The sequence below is a fragment of the Pelmatolapia mariae genome, linkage group LG17, assembly GCF_036321145.2.
Source record: "Pelmatolapia mariae isolate MD_Pm_ZW linkage group LG17, Pm_UMD_F_2, whole genome shotgun sequence".
NCBI lineage: Eukaryota > Metazoa > Chordata > Actinopteri > Cichliformes > Cichlidae > Pelmatolapia > Pelmatolapia mariae.
The window spans coordinates 17132617-17152753 of record NC_086242.1 but is presented as its reverse complement, the minus strand read 5'-3'; the positions used below and the strand labels follow the sequence as shown (position 1 = coordinate 17152753).

At 40.6% G+C, this 20137-nt stretch overlaps 1 protein-coding gene across 2 annotated transcripts in view; it reads right to left on the bottom strand.

Moving 5' to 3' along the window:
* LOC134646626 (ankyrin repeat and BTB/POZ domain-containing protein 3-A) overlaps positions 1-20137 on the bottom strand; it is a 240789-nt gene that overhangs the window by 19634 nt on the left and 201018 nt on the right. Inside the window, exons 4-8 of one of the 2 annotated variants that reach the window (XM_063500475.2) lie at positions 19803-19955; positions 16086-16251; positions 6869-6958; positions 3926-4027; positions 3065-3158 (exon numbers count right to left, since the gene is read on the bottom strand). In XM_063500475.2, the coding sequence (XP_063356545.1) occupies positions 3065-3158; positions 3926-4027; positions 6869-6958; positions 16086-16251; positions 19803-19955 (605 nt within the window). The remainder of the gene's footprint in view (positions 1-3064; positions 3159-3925; positions 4028-6868; positions 6959-16085; positions 16252-19802; positions 19956-20137) is intronic. The other variant, XM_063500476.2, reaches the window with a different exon arrangement.

Below are 20137 nucleotides of genomic sequence, written 5' to 3'. Positions count from 1 at the left end.
TTTTCAAATTAGTATTTATTTTAGTTTCTTTTTATTGCTTGAAATTTGCACATTTTAGTTTTTTAATTATTGTTTTTAAAAGGCATAGGTCAGAAGTAAGATTTAGGAAAATCACTGCTGTTGACTCACAGTGTTGTAGATATCCAAAGTCTCAAGAAAAACAAGTTGTAATGACATTTTTTATCAAACAATACAGATATTGTCTCTATATTTTTTAAATATATATGCACTTAGTATTTAGTTTCAGTTAACTACAATAAACTTGGTATGCTTATATCTACATCTGATATAGTAGATGTAATGTAAATACTCATTTTTAAAGGTATAAATTATTATTTATTTGTGCAAATTTTGTAGTCCAAGCTGTGTTTTTTTTGGTCTCGGAGAGTTTTCCACTTAGCAGACCAGAACTTGACATTATCAGACTGGACACAGCATCAAACAAAACACCATAACCATGATGATCCAACTGGAGATCAAGTAAAGGGGGCGGTGAAGCCTATCCTAGCTGACTTTTGGGGTAAAGCTCAGATCCATCATTCCTTTTGTTGCTACACGGACACATTTTAACAGCCCAAACATCCATTTAATCTGTGAATATTTTAAACTTTATCGAATTAAAAATAAAAAAATAAAGTAGGAGTTTATTGAAGTTTATTAATTACACGAGTCCTCATTGTGTACTTGTGTATAACAGCCATGCCTGCTTTAACAAAGGATAAGAGTGACTGAGCAAAAAACAAGACTAATGTTTTAGTTCAACACTGGTGTAAGCCATGATCTCTGTCTGGACATCCTATAATAACTGTCTGGCTCCTTCACTGCAACATGGGCAACCCATCACAGGGACAATGGAGCCGGTCTGCAGCATTTTCAATAGCTAGTTAATCGTTGAGGTTATTTTTATTTAAACAAGGGAAAAGCCTTGAAAGCCTTCTTTGAAAAGCATCTGTATTTGTAAAGATTCTCCAGCAGAGTCCTGTTTTTTTACTGGCTCTTTAAGTCTGTGATAATGAAACATAACTCCTCTTTAATGCTGCCTTAATTCCACATAGATGCTTTAAATTAAAATGAGTGACCATGGCAGAGAAATCTGCTCGGTTGAAGATAAAACACGCAGGCAGAAGAAACTGCTCAGAACGCTTCATTAGCCTCAGTTCAGTGAGAACAATAAGATATATGAGATGACCAACACACCGCTCCATTTAAAATGAACATTCCTCGAAGCTTGTAATCGTTGTTTAAGCATTTTTATCAAAACACGAGCCTGGACCTGCATAAAGTCATTCTGGGTCTTAGAAAGCCTCTCGCTCATTGCTGTTCATTAACAATATTAGCTTTGGAGCTGATCTTGATTTCATCTACATTTGTTATTTAATGAAAAGGATGTGAAAAACGTTTACTATCTATGGTTGTATGTTTTAATCCCTTGTTACCATGGCAGTGTGGCTTCCTATGCCTCACCAAGGCCACCCTTGGTAACACTCGTGAATGGATTTCAACTTGTTAGCAGGTCTGAATGGAGTTTAATGCAAATAAACTGGAAAATTCTGTATGTGCGGTTTGCCACTTTAGAAGCTGAAAAGATGACCGTGTTTCCAAACTTGGACTGGTGCTGTAAAGGATTTAAACTGGCATCTTTAAAGCTTACTAATTAAAATAGTATATCTTGCTTAATTGGTGTAGAAAACAAGCAGAAATCCCCAGAGCTGAAAATAAAGCCAGTGTCACAGCTTCTTTAGGCTTGCACCAAAAAACATACAAATAAGTAGCCAGGTACAACTCCTGCCCCCAGAAAACAAACAAACAAACAAACAAACAAACAAACAAACAAACAAACCCAGTCAAAAAATACTGATTTACAAAACACTGAAAATGTAAAATATTGACAATGCCAAACTGAAGGTGTGCAGATTCATCTTGTTCACCAAGTAGGTGTACTAAAAACCATTTGTCATTTTCCATGATAGATAAAAAAAAACAAAACACATAAAATTACATATACCAACATCAAGATTAGCCTTGCTAGCAAGTGTTACAGTGGGTTTATATTTTAAAATGAAGCCAATAAAAAAAGTGGAAGAACTGCATTTCCTCCAGCGGCCTCCAGAACTGAATCACTCCCCATTGACTAAACTGTCCAACTTTTGTAAAGCAGACTTGATCTTACAAGATCCAGTGACTTGTTCGTAATGCTAGCTAATAGGTTGATAAACTTCAAATGACCTCGTTAAACCTCATAGTGATCAGTGTTAAAGGATTTTACCAGGTTTGAAAATCATCAGTACCAAAAAACAGAGCCCTTTAATGACCTTTAATGATGAGCTCTTTATTGTAATAGTTCAGTAATACTAAAATATACTAAAAGAAGTCTTCTCAAGTAAGTTACTTTTGTTTTATTCATGTCTTTTCCTAGCTAAAAATGGCATTCAATTTAGTATAACAGTAAATTACCGGTACAACTTGCTAACAAAGTAAGCTACCACTTGCTAGCAAGGAGCTAGTCTCCCATCCAAACTTCTGTCCAGGAATGGTCACAATCACATGAAAAAGAAAAGAAAGAAAACAAGAAACAAAAAATCTGACATAGAAATTTTTTTAAAAAGCCCATAAACAAATGGCTGATGTTGCGGTAGCTATGTCCATCTTTTATTTACAGTTTGTGGATTTTTATATATTGGATTATTTCTGGAACAGGTACAATTATTTCTTTGAGCCAACCTCAGGTTAAATAAATAAATCCTCAGATCTTAGAAAAATAAAACACGAGTTTGAAGCTCGTTTTGACTGAGTAAAATACCTGCTGCACATTCTGCCATACAGCAGCACAGTGATGAGAACTAAAATTTAAAATTCCCTACACTCTCGAATCCCAGATAGTAATTGAAAGTGATGCATTAATTAAAGCTGTGTGAGAACGCCTTCTGGTGCGCTTGGAGTCAAGCATGTCGTGACTAATCCCATATACGGCGCATCGGTCAGGAATAAGAATACTTGGGTTAAGTGTGCACATCCATCGGAAGCCCAAATTAAAGATGAGCCTTTGCTGCTTGTGTGGGATTACCTGCAGCAGCGGCCAGCTGAAGTGGGGTCTCTGTGTAGTTCTCCGCCCCATCCTGCAGGGCGCCCTCCACATTCGCTCTATTATCCAGCAACAACTGTGGCAGAGATGGGAGGCAGAGGAGGTGGAGGGGAGAGGGGAGGGAGGAAGAGGAAAACAAACCAAAAAAAGGGGGAAGAGCAGGGAGAAAAAAAAAATACAGGTAGAGGGAGGAGAGGGGATGTTACAGTCAGGCTTGGCAAGAGGAAAAAACCTCAACTGGTGGAAACCTAAACCAGCTCAGAAAGTCACTGACATTCTAGCTACGCTTGATCATTATGCTGTGTGTGGGGGTCTTATTCGTCTGTGTTGAGCTGAAGACGAAGAATTTATATCTCCAAAACTCTGATTTGCGCTGATGCAGATTAATAATTGAAAAAATCCTGGAGGCGCTGGTGTTCATCAGGCTTTTAGCCCGTGTCAGCTCACACAGTAATGACTGCAACAAAATGTGTTTTATATATTAAAACTGAACAAAACACTCAAATTTTGGCATCCCTGGGGGCTGTGCATCAGTGCTGCTCTTCAAGCTTCTTACTACTTCTTACTTCAGGATCAGTCTTCAGATTAGGGTGGAAACAGGGGCCTGGGTCAGACCTACACTTAATTTTAGGAGCATACATAATCCTGAGCCAAGCCCTCTCCACATAACTGAGATAAACACTGCACAGAAAGGACCAAGAAGGAGAAAGAAAGGTCATTTGGCATCATCATTATTATGATGCACCATCATAATAATCACCATCATCATTATTATCCTCATTTTGGTACAAAGGATAGGTTAAGGGCCACAGGTTAATGGTTACAGGTCATAAACATCACTACCTGCACGACAGGGACGTGTCCGTGTAACACGGCGAAAGTGAGTGGCGTCCCCTGGCGCGTTTCAGGATAAACTGAGGGGTGCTTGTTTACTGTGCTTGGCACCTGGGAAGTCATAGGTGAAGTTCAGGGAGAGAGATATATATATATTTATATATACAGCCATTAACATTCACAGCTCAGGGCGGGGGATGGGGGGAAAGAGGAGGAGTGAGAAGCAGTATGCAGGAGGGAGAAGTGTAAGCAAAGAAGGAGGGCAGGATGGCAGAGGGAGATTTTCCTCTTGAGTTTCATAGAAAATCTTTAGCAGCTTGAATCCTGCCTCTCATCTCAATCGTCACTCTAAACGTCAAAGAGCATCTGCCTGGACGAGGCTCTCTCACCACACTTTGTTGTATCTACAGCTCCACCCTTTATTAGCGTTTCATTTCAAAGGGGAATGAAACTAAGAGAGAAAAAGCGCAACACTGACAGCAAACACCGACGACAAACACCGACAACTAACGCCAAGGAGAGGGGCGGTGCTGACTCATGAGCGAAGCAGCGAGTAAATAAAATCAAACAGCCGTACCAGCCTTATGCTGTTCTGCGGTTTCTAAAGCTGCTTTATCACTGAGTAAATTAAGGAAATTATTTCTAAATGTCGCCTGGAGGACAAACAGATGTTAAATAATACACCACGTTTCATTTGAGGTTTGATGCTAAACAACAGCGGGACTGTTAAAGCTTATGTTTTTACAGGGATGAATTATTTATGATGTTATAATAAGAGGCAGTTCCAGCAGAAACGAAGCCAGTCACTAGCTGTCACTGCAGAGAAGAAGTTAACTAATTTTTACTTAGAAGCTTAGGTCTACTTTTCTGTGCATGTATTTATCCACACAGACAGATTTGGTCTTGATTACGGTTACAGTTTAAAAGCGGCAGAGGTGAATTTGAACTGTGTAGCTTTGAAACATTCAAAGCAAAATGTCAACGTCTACCTCGGGATTATCGGGGTTATCCAGGTCACTGTTTTTTCAACTTTTTACCTCCACAGGGAGGTTATGTGATTGGCTCGGTCTGTCTGTTTGTTAGGAGGATTACTCAGAGTTACAGATGGATTCGCATGTAAATTTTTACCATAGGTGGGTCTTGGTGGGATGTTTTTGGAGTCACTCCAGATTTGGATTGAAGAATTTGTGCCATCTATTGTTAAAATTAAAAACACATAAGAAGAATGTGACTTGATGCCATCAACACTAAAAAACTCTCCACATGCTGCATGAAGGACCGTCTAGATCTAGGGACCCAATGTTTACATGATGTGGAGGATTTTTCAGCCACGGCGTAGGTATGTCGTCTCAGACTGCCCTTTTTTTCATGGTTAAAACCTGCTGCTGTGAGCTTTTCTTCAGTCTCTCTGGTGTGAGTACACTTTTCTCTGTTTGCAATTGGTGTGATGGTGCCAACACCACCCCGTACTACAGTGATAAAACCTGGGTTGATGCAGCGGTTGATAACCACCTTTTTGGGGGCACTTATCCAGATTTCTGATGAACCTGCTTCATAGTACAGGGCCTTATTGTCTCCATACTGTAAGACATGCATGTTGATTTGTAAACCTTTATATTTTTTTCCATCCAATGGTCATCATTTGATTTAACGTGTACCGCTGGCTGATGAAGAGCTGTGCTGCTTGTAAACTCATGTCTGAGGCTCTAAATCAGAACCAAAACAGTAGTTTTCAGTGGAAATTCAAATCGCCCCTTATGCCAGTTTTATCAGTGGTTTTTTGTATTTTAAGCTTTTAGCTCCTGAAAAGAAAACAAACCAAACCATTATTTTTGCAACCCATAAGCCAAAATTTGGGGTTATTATGTCGAAATGAGACTTGTTGAATGAAACTTCTGGGAAAAATAGCTCATAATTTCAAGCTCTTAAGTCAAAATTTTGACAAAACATAAAATCTGGACATATGGATGATAGAAGAAATGTTACTTTTGAGTCTGTTTTAGATTCTTTTGGGTTGCAGGTACAAGTGATCTGTATTACAAGACAAAGAGGACAGAATATCTGAAAAACTGAACTTTTTTGACAGAAAGTAGGATATGGTTTTTGGAGAGCAAACATTCAGCTCGCCTCTGTTTATTGGTGTTATAGCTGAAATGTCTGACAGATAAAATATCTCAAAGCCTCTGCATAAAACTGTACAGCGAGGCTCCAGTAGGAGCAAATGAGGTGTTTTTACTTTGTTTGAATTCATGTTAGCTTCATCTTTCTTATTCTATAAACCTCTGGTTGATTTTACAGGTACCGCTTTGCTTCTGAGTCAACACTGCACTTAACACAAGCATCAAAGCAATGGAGCAATCACAGTCATCAATAATGAGGTCACTACGGTGAAGGAGCGCCCATAAATGGTGTTACTTTTGCATTTTCTAACTGAAAATTAAAGCGATTACACACATACAAGCACACACTACAGAGAGAAAAACAGGAATTCTAATAGTGCACTGTTAAGTACAAGAGATAGGTGCAATGATTTTCAAGCTTCATGCAGAGTCTGTGGTAGCAAGTCACACTAAGTGCACACAATTATAACAGAAATGTATTATTGATGTGGTATAAGCAAACTGCTGCTGGATTTACAGTGTAAAACGTAATGAACTAACTGCCTGCAAAATGGATAATTTTCCTGTATCGGTGTTAAAACAGTGATACTCGCTTATTGCTTATTGGTGCACTTCGTGTAATGAGCTGCCGGGGGAACAGAGAGCATGCTGAGAGCAGGTGAGACAATGACGATAGGGGGAGGGGGAAGGAAGAGCAACACAAAGTGGGTTCATAGTTTCACTGTTTACAGAAACAAATGTGAACAAACATGTTAGACCAGAACAAAAAAAAAAAAAAAAGTGCAATCATTGTGACACTGCTGCATTTGACTAGCGGACAGTTGACACTGACCTCGCTGTTGATGTCCGCTCCGGCGTCAAGAAGCATCTGGACCATGGCCTCATCACCACGAACGCAGGCATACATGAGAGGAGTCATTCCCTGCAGGATGAGACGGGGAAGAAAGGGGGAGGATGACATATTTCTACATAGCACCAAAATGGGAAGCTGTTGAATGGTAGCAGAGATTCCACCCAGCAAAAAGATGTTGGAAAGAGATGGGAGAGATGATTTTTCCAGATGTCTAAACAAGGTGGAGATTTGTTTAAAGAGTGAAAGGTGAAAAGGAATCGTTGGTGGTCGCTGAAAAGACGTCCTGCTATGTCTACATTTAGTTGAAAAGTGGGCATTCTTTCCTTTCAACACATCTGTAGATTCAGACACAGTAATTTCCTCCTATGAGGAAGCAATGCTGACTGGTGCACCACCCTCCTACATTAAGGAACAATAAGCTTTGGCTGTCCGGATGTCCCCCCAAAATAGGCTGACCATTTAATAATTACTGTGACACATAACCCTATGAGTTATGGTGTTGAAGGTTCTATAATGCATTTTAACCAGACAAGGCCAAGGCCTATTAAGGCCTCTTTGCTACCATAAACAGGATTTATTTGACAGCACTCACTGAACTGACCCATACTCACAACAAGTGACCAAGTGCAAGCAACTCAATGAAGGTCTAAGAAGGCCAATGTACCAGTGGTACCAGTACATTAAACAAAGTGGATGGAAAAATCTAAGAAAGAGAAGTTGGAGAGGTCTCTTCGGGGCATTTCGAAACAACTGCAGATTCCTAAGTCAACAGAAACTACAGTTATTCTGATGTGTCACAACTTTACCAAGGTCTAGAAAAACACCCAAAAAGTCACCGCCTGTTAGATAATTGGTTTAGATGTTCAGGAACAATCTGGGAAACACCAAGGTTTAAGCCTACCATGTACTGGAAACTGCTGGAACACCAGCGTCACTGTTCACAGCGAACCTCAGGTCAGCTGTTCTACAAAGTGGATGGAATAATGAAGAAGGAAGACTACTTCCAAATTCTTCAACTTCACTTTAACTGAACAACTAGATAGTTGAAACGTTGATATTTTCTCACTAAAATGCTAATTAAATGTTGCATTAAGAAAACCCAAAGGCACAATGACCGGGTGATGTAGACGCCTACTAAGCTTTCACTTCTGAATCGAATGTAATTGATTTAGATGTCTTTCAAAACTTAAATCAACAGGATTAGAAGTTTGACAATGAACTGACAGGTGGTTGAAAACAGGTTAAGTTAAAGTCTTCCCAGGCTACGACTGGGTGACCCACTTTACTCACTGTTAGAAAAAAAAAACTTCAACCCTTTTTTTGGCTACATAGTACCTCAAATACTATTGTAACAATAGTTAAATGGGATTTAATAATAAACACCATCTCTAATGATCAAAGTAACTGTAATGAGCGAAAGAATGCTAACAGCGATTACTTTCTCTCTACAAGAATGAGGATTTCAATGCCATAGTGATGTATGAATCTGACTACGTGCCAGTGGTGTTTGTGAAGGAACTTGCTAGCCTCCTTTTTTTTGGTAAGCAAACTTGTAAAAAGCATACAAAGCCAAATTAAATCAAAGTACAAAAAAACCCCACAATAACAAAGGATCTGAATGGCAACAAAGGCTAAGCAGAGATTTGACTGGACCATTTGTTACTGGGTCACTTTGCTTTAATACTTTACATGCACTGAATAATCAGGCTGGATCTGTGAAATGAGCTCTGCATCATTTCACTTTTTTAATTATCTAAAGGCCAACTTCTCACACAAATGTGATATTCATCTTACATAAGGGAAATTTCTAAGGATGTGTTCAATGATTACAATCAAATCACTCGATTGGAGTCCTTTTTCTGATTTGCTGCTCATCATCCAGTAAGTGTACTTCTGCTGGAGGTTAGGACCTCTACCAAACAGAGAAGGAATTGCATTGAAAACACACTTTTGTTATTTCTCATGCAAAAATGTTGATTTCACTGCTATAAACAAAATTCCTTGAGAAATAATTCCAGGTTATTTCAATCTGATGTTATTCCTGTAAATGTAGCTATTGCAGCTGTGTGGGTTGTGCACACTTTAATAGGAGGAGAGAGGTTTGCTGTTCAACAAGAGACCACTTCAGACGACTAACTGCTGTACTTAGTTTCAGTCAAACTCAAAAACAAACATTTAAACGTATTCATGTACACCACCTTATACGTACTGCTCTATACTATGTAAGGATTCACGTGGTGTCTGGTACCAAGACCTTAGCAGGGGATCCTTTTGTTTGAGGGTGTGCACATCTTGGAGATTCTAGCTTCGATTGGAATTCAGTGATGTTTGAAAGGCGGATCAAGCTTTTGGCTCTTTGTCCTGTTTTTCAATCAATTTCCGAGGTAGAGCACAGAGCAAAATCCTGTGGTGGCCACTGAGTGCAATTGCTACTGTTTCATGTGCAGCAGTGTTTATGTGGCACACGAATGCCACAAGGAGCACGACTCTTTAGGAGTCAACAAATGTGCAAAATTAAAGAAAAAGTTCTGGTGCCTCATTGTCCAGACTGCTCTGAGATTATAACAGAAGGTTTTTTCTTTTCTTTTTATTTAACTATTGACCCACCATAAAAGTCTAAAAAAAAAAAAACAAACAAAAAAAAAAAAAAAACCCACAGAATTTTTTCTGCTATTTAAATATTTATCTATTATTTTGTAACCTCGGTTTCTAGTATGAACAGTCTTGGGGAAATTCTTTGTAAGTAGGAAAAGCTGTAAAACTTCATTAAAAGTCCAAAATCTATACTTTCCTTTACGGGCTAATTCTGGTCCCAGGGCCATATGTTTGACACCCTTGCTCTAGTGCAATGATTCCAAACCTTTTGGAGCCACGGCGCATATTTCACATTCGAAAAATCACAGGGCACACCACCAAACAAAAACGTCACAAAAAGCATATTGATCATTTTTCCCCGCACACCAGGCATAGCGGAATTGGGTCGGTTTGTCCCCAGTATACCTTTATTGCTTTCTTCTGACCACTACTCATGCTAGGGCCTTCATCTGGGTGGGGATTTTCTCTTGGACCCAGGTCAGACTGACTACTTTTTCTTTTCAAATATTTATTCATTCCTATGACTAATATGTAATTTCTTCTTTGTCTTCTTGTGTTTTACCGGCAGTTGGTAACCCAGTTAGTTAGAGCAAGGAGTTGTAATGCCCTCTAGTGGAAAAGAATGTATTTGTTATGTCCGTTACTCATGCAGGTCACTTAGAGCACTAATCAGCTTACAGCCATACAACCCTGACCACGCCCGATCTTGACTGATCTCAGAAACTAAGCAGGGTTGGGCTTGGTTAGTACTTGGATGGAAGAGTATTAATCAGGTGGAACCAGATAATCTTCCACAGCACACGTGATCATTTCTCACAACACACCTATGTGCTGCAGCACAGTGGTTGGTTGGGTTCTTTCTGTGCTCAGTCCAAGATCATCATTGCTGGGTTACCTGGAAAGGGTTTCCAGGTAAAGCTCTTAAAGTGCACAGAACAAGTAAAGTATGAATCTGTGTGTGAATCAGTGAAAGTGACTCTCAGTGTTAAGAGCCTTGAATGGTCAGACCAGAAAGGCACAATAAAAATGACTCTTCCTATAATAACATGATGACGACTATTTACATCCACACTGTTTTGTTACACAGTCAGGCTGAAAGCACCAGCCAGTCATCTTTGAGTTACATCAATGCAGGAGCAAAGGGATTCCCAGATGACACGGAAGCAGTTTGCTGCAGCAGTTGCAAAAACATTCTGCAGAAAACTGTGGAAAAACTTCCACAATCACTTCACTTCCTGTTTTTACTTTGTCTACACCTGTTCCTGAAGGCTTTTGCCTAGCTTACCTAGCTAAATCCTACAATCACTGATGATCGTGTTGACCGTAACGACAACATTAGCTCGTTTATTAGAAGCCTTCACATAATTTTCTTTAAATCACCATTTTATGTACATGCTATAACTTCACTGCTGGCTACCAATCGATCCCGTTCTGTAAAATGCAGTGGGATGTAATAAGTATACACACACAGCACACAACTCACAGAAATGTCCGGCAGTTTCTCGCAGCTTCTTATTTACTGGACCTTTTCATTACTCCCTTAAAATAACCGTGTCTTCCCAACAAGGGCAAAAGCACAAAGGTGGGCTGTGAAACTCCTAACATAACTTCTTCTATCTCTGCATGTCTCCATATGCACAGAGCATTCTGACACGCCCACACACATTATGCTGCAGGATGAAGCTGCTTCATCTAAGTGCTACTGCAAAGAATTGCATAAGAGCAGCAACAGCAACAACTTAAAAATGACCTTTATTGTAAACGAGGCACCGAGATCTTCACATTTATCAGACTTTTCTAACTGTTTTAAATGAGCTTCCATAAAACAGACTTCAATCATATATCTGATCTGGGCCATTATGCTCAACAGAGGCCTTTTACGGCTCACTCATAACACACCACAGCACTTTATGTTGAAGACTGATCTCCCTTTGTGGTGATTCATTCTTAAACATTTCCTGGACAGCAATCTACTTAATCAGCAGACGGCTAAAGGGCGAGAGACGACGGACCGCGATGAGCATCGTGATGAGTTCAAAATGTCTCTTAGCCGTTATGACAGACTCCAGCTTTTACTTTATTGCTCCTGTAACGCTGTCTGGTCTTTTGCTCCATTTAGCCTCCTTTACAAGGAGATAAAAGCCTGCATGTCACGGGCTCGTATTTATGTGAGGGGAGAGGAAGGAAAGCATAAGTCAATACAATCTGTCAATTTAACAAGCATCTGTTTTTCACATTTTTTTGTAATATATTATAAACAATATATAATGTGTTTAAGCAAACATTAATCAACCAGACCTGGACTTTATTTTTAGATTGTCTGAGTGAAGAATTGCCAAGCACATCTTAATTAAACCTAACTAGGCGCAGCTTATTGACCGCGGAAAGTCAGATTGCACTATTAACTTCCACTTAGCAGCACTGGGAATAGCCGATATTTCCACGAACCGTCGAAGGTGGAGATTCCCAAGTGACACTTGGCTGTAGCGGGACTGAGATACTGACCCCACCTGTCAGTGCTCAGAGCAGGAAAAGTGTTGCAGTAGCAGGCAACAAAAGAAAAATCCTTTCTCCTTCCACTTTCAGGATGAACAGGAGGGTCATGGCACAATTTGTAGCTGGATGCCGCTCTGCTACAGCCCTGAGTCGCTCCTCTCCTCCCTGTTTGTGTAATTTAAGCGATCAGTATGCTGGGTGGTGTGTGCAAGCCCCCGCATCTGCTTCTTTGCTCTTCTTCACCTGACTGCTCCTCCTGCATCCCGCCTACTGCCACCTTTGATTAATCCAGTTCTCCAGCCCCCGGCTCCATCCACAGCACCATGAAAGCTGTTAAAAGGACTCATACCTCCTGTTTGCACACTGCAAAGTTCAAGGTGACTTGATATTGGGTGTTGCCTCTTCTTAGCTGAGGCATTTCTCAGTCATACACATCCCTGGCACTAGGCTGAGAGGTGCTACTGCCTCCTGTCTTTTTTCTTTTTAGATAGGTGGCAATGAGTGTACGACCATTGGTCAGGGACATCAGGTAAACTCGGGTATTTATTTATTGTATTGTTTGAAGTTTTGGTTCTTATATTTTCTAGAGTGAGTTTTGGATACTTGTTTGGTCACGACCTCTGGGTAGTGACTGGAAAAATGAGGATCTGAAGGGTGTCTCTCTTAGGGACAAATGGTGAGGAGATCAGGAACGTTTCAGAGTACAGATTCTACTCCTCCACATTGAAAAGAGGCACCCAAAAACACCACGGGATGTTCCACTGGTAGCAGACCCTAGACACTCCCTTAGCTGGCTTGGGAACATCTTGGTGTCCCCCAGAAGAGTTGGTGCAGGTGGCTGAGCAAAGGGGGGTCTGGGTGTCTCTGCCCAAAGTGGAAGAATGAATTTCTGGTTCACTTTTGGAGACATTTTATGATTGTTCTAGTGTAAATTTTGATTTCTTAGTTTGTCTTCCTGTTCATTCCTTTTTCCTCAATTCTTCCCTCATTTCTGTCTTTATGGCGAGTGTTAATCTTGTCTATGTGTTTAGTATTTCCTGCGCTAGTTTTACTTCCCGTGTCTTCTCCAACTCTCTGGTTGTTCTCACTTCCAGTAATTATGTTCCCATCAGCCTTCAGTGTATGCTTATATATGCTGTCTTTCCTTTGTTACCCCTCTACCTTTTTAGATTCTACCACTTTCATGTGTTTTTGTTGTACTTTTGTTACCTTTTAGACTTATTTGTGAGCACATATATTTGTCCTGAATAGCTGGTCCTCAACTAAAACTCCACAAACAATAACTGCGACACACTTCTGCTTTTCTTCTTCGTCTTGTGATTGCTTTGCTTCTAAAATTTCGTTGCCGGTGGAAAAATCTATAAAATAAACTAATTAACTCCCATTTAACCTCTTCCATCTGGTTAATTAATGTTCCTCCCCCTTACCCCAGTGAGCTGGGGTCGTAACAGGTTTATTTGTTACTTCACTGCCACCACTGCCGCAATGTTACTACATTGCATTTGGTCGAGGTCCACTGATTATTATATTTGTATTTTCTTTGTTATTCATGCGGTTACATTCATGTCTCCGCTGGGCCACTGCCAGCATGTTGTGGTGTTTAATGAGCAATTAATAGCAGCACATGAGGCAGGGGCTGTGGGATGAGACCACTCCTTTGCAGACCTGTGAAATATGCAGTTTTGTGCTGAAAGGATTAAGAGGACAAAACTGTTTTTTTCATTGCCGAGAGGAGTTGGTGCGAGTTTTAAGAAATGTGTGTCGAATTAAGTCAAGTTAAGGATCCTACTATGACTTCATCTTAATTATACGTTTAAAAAAATGTAGAAAATAACAATAATTTCATGTACTTTTGAGACAGTTCTCAGCTGCTGAAGTCAGAGTGAGTCAGAGGTTACAGCATCTTTAGCTTTAGTCACGGAAGTAAAACTGAGGGATTTTAATCAGATCCTTGAGGTCTTAAAGAAGGCGAGGCTTAGTCACAGTGCATGACGTGGAGCTGCAAAGGACTTGATGTCTTCACCTCGCTCACCTGATATATTAGATCTGGAGGAGGATGAGGGAGAAATGAATAAATAACACCCCTGCTATTCTTTTCTCTTTTAAACATACTTTGCTCTGCCAGCTGTTATAACCTGAAATATTGTGGTTTTATATGATGAGCAGGTTTAGTTAACCATTCCACGTCCCATTTTCTTTTATTCATTATTATCCCTTTGCTGTCCTCAAGTGAAAGTTGTTGCAGGCAGCGTGTTTAGGCATGAAGGGCAAGTACATTTTTGTAAAAGTGAAAAAGAAAGCAAAAATACACAAAAAATGAGGATTATTGCAAGAACCACATATCTGTGATACATCAGCAGCTTAGAGAAGCAGCTTTCGCGGTCCTTTTACTGCCAAGAACTAACACATCTACGTTGCCAACAAATAAAAAACCACCATGTAAGATGTAGCTCTCCATCACAGACAAATGCTCACATGCGTTAATAAAACTAAAAATAATAAGGAACTTATGTATGAAGCTGTTTTTGTGATATTTCAAGGGCTGATTGAAAGGACTGCATCACAGGGATCCACTCGATGGTGCTTAAGGGTGTACAACTGAACCAAATACACAGATTCCAGTTTAATCCCCAGTTAAAACCACTGGTGGACCAAGTGCAAAACATTTATCATCTACGTTCTGCTGCGAAACCCTGCATCCTGGCATTCACGTAGACGTTACTTGATGTTAACGTCTAAATGTTGCTTCAGACTGACCCACCATCCGGGCGCAACCGTCTGCAATCTTTGTCGGATAGAAGCGGATCAAGAACAAAACAAAACACCACGGTGTTTAATCTGTCATGAACTCCAGACACTGATCAGAGCGAGAACATGTCAGATATCCCAGAAACAAGCCCAACGAACCACTGCCTATGTCCAAGTGCCAAATCACTTGGACTGTTGTTTGCACACAGTCGGCGAATTGCCATTCAAATAATAATTGTTTCCTCGATGATTAATCAGTCTGTTGATTGACAGAAAAACAATCAGCAATCTACAATTGATTTTTTTAGGCAACTTTGAAAGGCGGTGGTTAATCGCAGCTCGCCGAGATATGTGATAAAATGCTTTTTTTTTTTTTTTTTTTTTTTTTTAAATTGAAATACAATGATCTGGCTTTTAAAGCCTGTGGCAAGGTTCTGACTTACTATAGGTTTTATATAGAATTTAGGCGACTGAAAGGTTAATCAATAAAGTAAATTATCACTAGGTGCAACCTCATTTTAACCTCTTAAGCCCCAACGCCCCCTGATACAGGGGCAAAAGGCAGGAGATCAGTTAGGCTTGGGGCTTAAGAGGTTAAGCTAAGACCTGAAGATCTAAGAAATGCCTTCGAGACTGGATGGATAATTGAGATCTTTGCACTTCTGTAAAGTGTGGGTTCATCTGATTGTTGTTGGATGAGTGTTTCGAGCCTGGTCTCACTCCCAAATCATCACAAATGAATGCTTGGTCATTACGCCTTTATTACTGTCATAAGATGTTTTCTTAACCCAAAAACTCCAAGCAATTTTTGGCACCTAAATCTCTCCAAACCACGAGTAAAAGTGAAAGTAAACACAGAGAAAATGAAGCTCCCATTGGGGACAGTGATGATTTACCACTCCTGCCCTCATTGGCGGACACCTTGTAAGTATCCCAGAGGCGGCATCTGCTTTGACAAAACTGCAGTGTGTGAAATTTGAAAGGTTGGAGTTTGAAATTGAGTTATTACTTTGAGAAGAAGCGGCAGGACATTTGTGCAGGGTTAGTGCAGTACACACAAACAGACATAAAGAAAAACTCTCTTAAAAAATGTGAATTATTTTCCTTCTGCATTAAAAAAAGAAAGATGCATGAAAACTGTATCGAGGCATAAGAATTTAGCACACTGCATTACTCAGAGAGAGAGCAGCCTGTGCTCAGCATGTGTGCATGAACTGCACTGGGTTGCCAGGTACTTGCTAGAAATCCACAATTTATTGTATCTCCAACCCCTGAGCTGTGCAAATGTGGGATTTTAAAGTTGTTATATATATGTGAGTGTGTGTGCAGGAGTGCGTGGGCGTGTTAGGTGCCAGACCTGCTCGCTCATGCTGTTAATGCCATCGGGCCCCAGCAGGTTCACGGCCTGCTTGACCAGGTCCGTCCGACCGCAGTTGAGCATCCTGAAGCCCAGATCCTGCAGGAACTTGGCCTCTGTGGAGGCTGCATCCAGCTTTCTGGTGGCACAGAAGCAATCCTCGGCTCTGCAGACAGAAACAGCAGATCTATTACTTTGATTAAGACGAAGCTTATGTCAGAAATGGATTTTGAGATCCGAGGACATACATCTCCACGGCATGCTAAAGGAAGCTGAAAACGATTGCTGATCAGGCTTTCATAACTCAAATTCTCCTTATCAGGAAACAAACTTGCAACTTTATAAGTACTGATCTCCTTCAATTTGAAAGTCAGTTCCTTAATATCTGAGTTTGTCAACACTCACTTCTCTTTGATTGCTTCTGGTTCGGTACTTTTCTTAAGCAGCTTCTCTCCAGGTAAGGCTTCTGCTGTGACTCATAATTACCCACTCACGTCCCCCGTAAAGCCTCTTAATCCAAGCATCTGTCACAACTGCAGTTTTCACAGAGATACCTTTGCGGGATGTTGGTCGACGTATACGTGACAGTTAAATCTGACATATGCAAAGAGATGCATTAATTGGCACCTCGAAGTAGTTCATTTATTAGTTCTTTACAAATACATGGAAAGTGAAAGGACTCTTAACCCGGTGACTCTGTAATCTTTCTGTAATTTGTCACAGAGTAAGCGGCGACGAGGTAAATATGGTGCACGGCTTTGTAACCGCTGTGGAGTGTTTGCAAATGAGCGAAGAAAGAGAGGGCGAGCGAGGCGAGACTGTGAGTGAGTCAGAAACAAATACAGAGAGAAGATTTATAGGTTACTGCTGTCCAAGAAAGAAGGACAAACACAGTTCGTTTAGCAACTGCCAAGCCTCATGAAAAAGCTTTTAAATTTTACAGTGCGAGGCTAAATTCAGTTCACTGTGGGGCTACGATGAAATGTTAACAGCACGACCCTCCACTCCACAAATTTTGTCATTAATAATAAAACAATACAGGTTATGCTCCTGTGAACTAAAGGCCGGTGCACACTTTTTGTCTATAATCCCCACATTATTCCATTAATCACACTCATTTGTTTAGTTTGGCTCCATATTTTCTCTCGGCTGTCCTTGCCATCCCTTGTAGTCAGTCTTTACGCTCCACTCAGCAACAACCGCTGTGGGTGAAAACAATGAAGCCAATGCAAAAGTGTCAAAAACTGCAGCCCAGCTTTAAATGTATGACGATCCCCACAGATTCCCATTTTAAGATTAAATAAAAAATCAACTTAATAAATCAACTCACACAAATTAAATTGTATTAAAGGGTTAAAGTCGTGTATAATTGGAGTGTGGCTGCTTTAGCTGGTTGCTATTCATCACAAAGGTCCTCTAATCCTGCGGTCCCCAACCCCCGGGCCTCGGACCGGTACCGGTCCGTGAGTCGTTTGGTACCGGGCCGCGAGAGTTGAGGCTCAGGTGTGAAATGTATGGTTTTCAGGGTTTTTAGCGTTATTTTGTTATCGTTTTTATCGTTAACTCGGTTTTCCTGGGTCTTTTCACGTGTGTTATGAATAAATCATCTTTTTTTCGGTACCGGTACTAGTTTTATTTTGTTGTATTTATCCGCGACACCTTAAAGGCCGGTCCGTGAAAATATTGTCGGGCATAAACCGGTCCGTGGCCCAAAAAAGGTTGGGGACCGCTGCTCTAATCTACTGATCGGAAGGTTGGTGGTTCGATCCCTGGCTCCTCCACTCTGCATGCCAAGTATCCTTGGGCAAGATACTAACCCCAAGTTGGTCTCCGATGCATCCATCAGAGTATGAATGTGTCTGATTGTAGTTAGAAAACACTAAGTATAGAGAAAGTGCTTGTGAGAATGGGTGTGATTGGGTGAATGTGGCATGTTGTATAGAGCGTTTTGAGTACTCCGGGAGAGTAGAAAAGCGCTATTATGGGGTGGCTGTAGCTCAGGTGGCAGATCAGAAGGTCGGTGGTTTGATCCCAGGCTGCCTCCTGGCTGCATGCCAAATATCCTTGGGCAAGATACTAACCTCATGTTTGCCTACTGGTGGTGGTCAGAGGGCCCGGTGGCGCCAGTGTCCGGCAGCCTCGCCTTTGTCAGTGCGCCCCAGGGCAGCTGTGGCTACAATGTAGCGGATGGGTGGATGACTGAATGTAGTGTAAAGCGCTTTGGGGTCCTTGGGGACTAAGTAAAGCGCTATACAAATGCAGGCCATTTACCATAAGAATCAGTCCATTTACCATAATCTATGTTTGTGCCCCTTAAACCATTTAATTGTTATTATCTGAAAAATACTATGGTTTAAACCCGAATCCAAGAATCTGTGCTCCAGTTTTGGTTAACATTTAATGAGCAAACTTCTTTCCACTGATTAGTAACTTTCCGTTTCCTTGTAAGATAGTTCAGCCACATCTGGTTACCCCCCACCAAAAAAACCAAAACAACAACAACAAAAAACCATGATTATGATGGCCAAAATGCCTGTGCTGAGGTTTCATAATCATAGTCTACAATGACCAATTAGTGATGAATATCTATTTCCATCTTTTATATGCAGTCTGTGGAGTTACGATCGTATGTGTCCTGTAATTTTTATGGCAAGCCATCAAACAGCTGCTGAAGGACTTCACTAAATTTGCCACTCATGTAAACCTGCAGGTAATGGTGGAAAAGTCAAGGGATGATAAAAGTCAGTTAGATATCCCTAAATGCTGCTTATTTATATAAAGCTGTAGACAAAATAGTTTCATTGCACAATATAAGAGTTAAAATGAATTTATGTGTGGGGATTTATCCATTAATTGCTGTATTGTCATAGATAAAGTGCATGTATTTGCCAGCCAAACTGACAGACCTACAGCAGACTGAGTTGTTTTGAAGTCGGCAACTGATGTCAGGTAGTTGCAAATTGGGTCCACGTCTTTAAAGCAACCATTTCATGGGCAACAGGACTGCAGTGTCATTGCACACGGTTGTAATAATGTTTTGTCTGTGTGGTGATCTAGAACCAGTGTTTTCCCTGTCTGTAGCAAAGCAGCACATTCCTGCTTTCCAAAGGAGACAGCAAAAGGTGGAAAGAGACAGGATGAAAAGGAAAAAAACCTGATGGTGACAGTTGTTGTTAAATTCCATAGAGGGTAATCACAAAACACACCTTTCAATAATGAAAAATAAAATAATCGCAGCTATTCTACTGAAAAGCTGTTTGACATACAAAGAGAAGAGATGGACACTGAGGAGGATGAATGGATGACATATTGATCAGGTCTGTTCAAGTCAAACTGCTCTCTTAAAATGTTTTGTCTGATGTAAACACCATGTAATAAGTCAGGTTACATGTAAACAGCTGACCTCAAATCTGTAATCAGAAAGTAAATGTGCAAGTAACTGCTGATCATGTCTCCATGTTCATCTACATCTTCTAACACTGCGGATGAGATTCTGTTAAAATAAAGTGTGAGTGATTGTTGCAAGTCATTCTTGTCTTTGGTATACGAGACTTAATACAACAAATAAGTTGTGATAAGGTTGAAGTTTATGCTAATGCAGCATCTGCTGACTGAACGTCCATGTGCAGGCTTACAGGTTTCATAAATGGATGACACTGAGCTTCATTCTCCAGCAGGTTTGTGCAGTAAATGTTGTTATTGGCATCGTATTCTTACTTTATTTGTCGGGGTTCACAGTCCACGCCGGGCAGCAGCAGCCTGGCAGCCTGCCTCACATCGTCGCTGTCCACAGAGAAGCTCCGTCGATGTTCAGTGTGGGCAACAGCCACCCGGATCCACTCCATCAGCGGGGGCAGCACCAGGAACGGCCTGTGGAGAAAACAGGTTCATGTGCTACTGTTTAACATCTTAATTAAGTCAGAATAGATGAAGATTGAGAAAAAAAACCCCTCACATTTAGTTTAAATTATTTATGAGAAAAACAAAAGAGTCTTTTGGGGAAATTCCATAAATGCTTATTTTTCCTAGATGGCTAGAGGTGTAGTTATGTG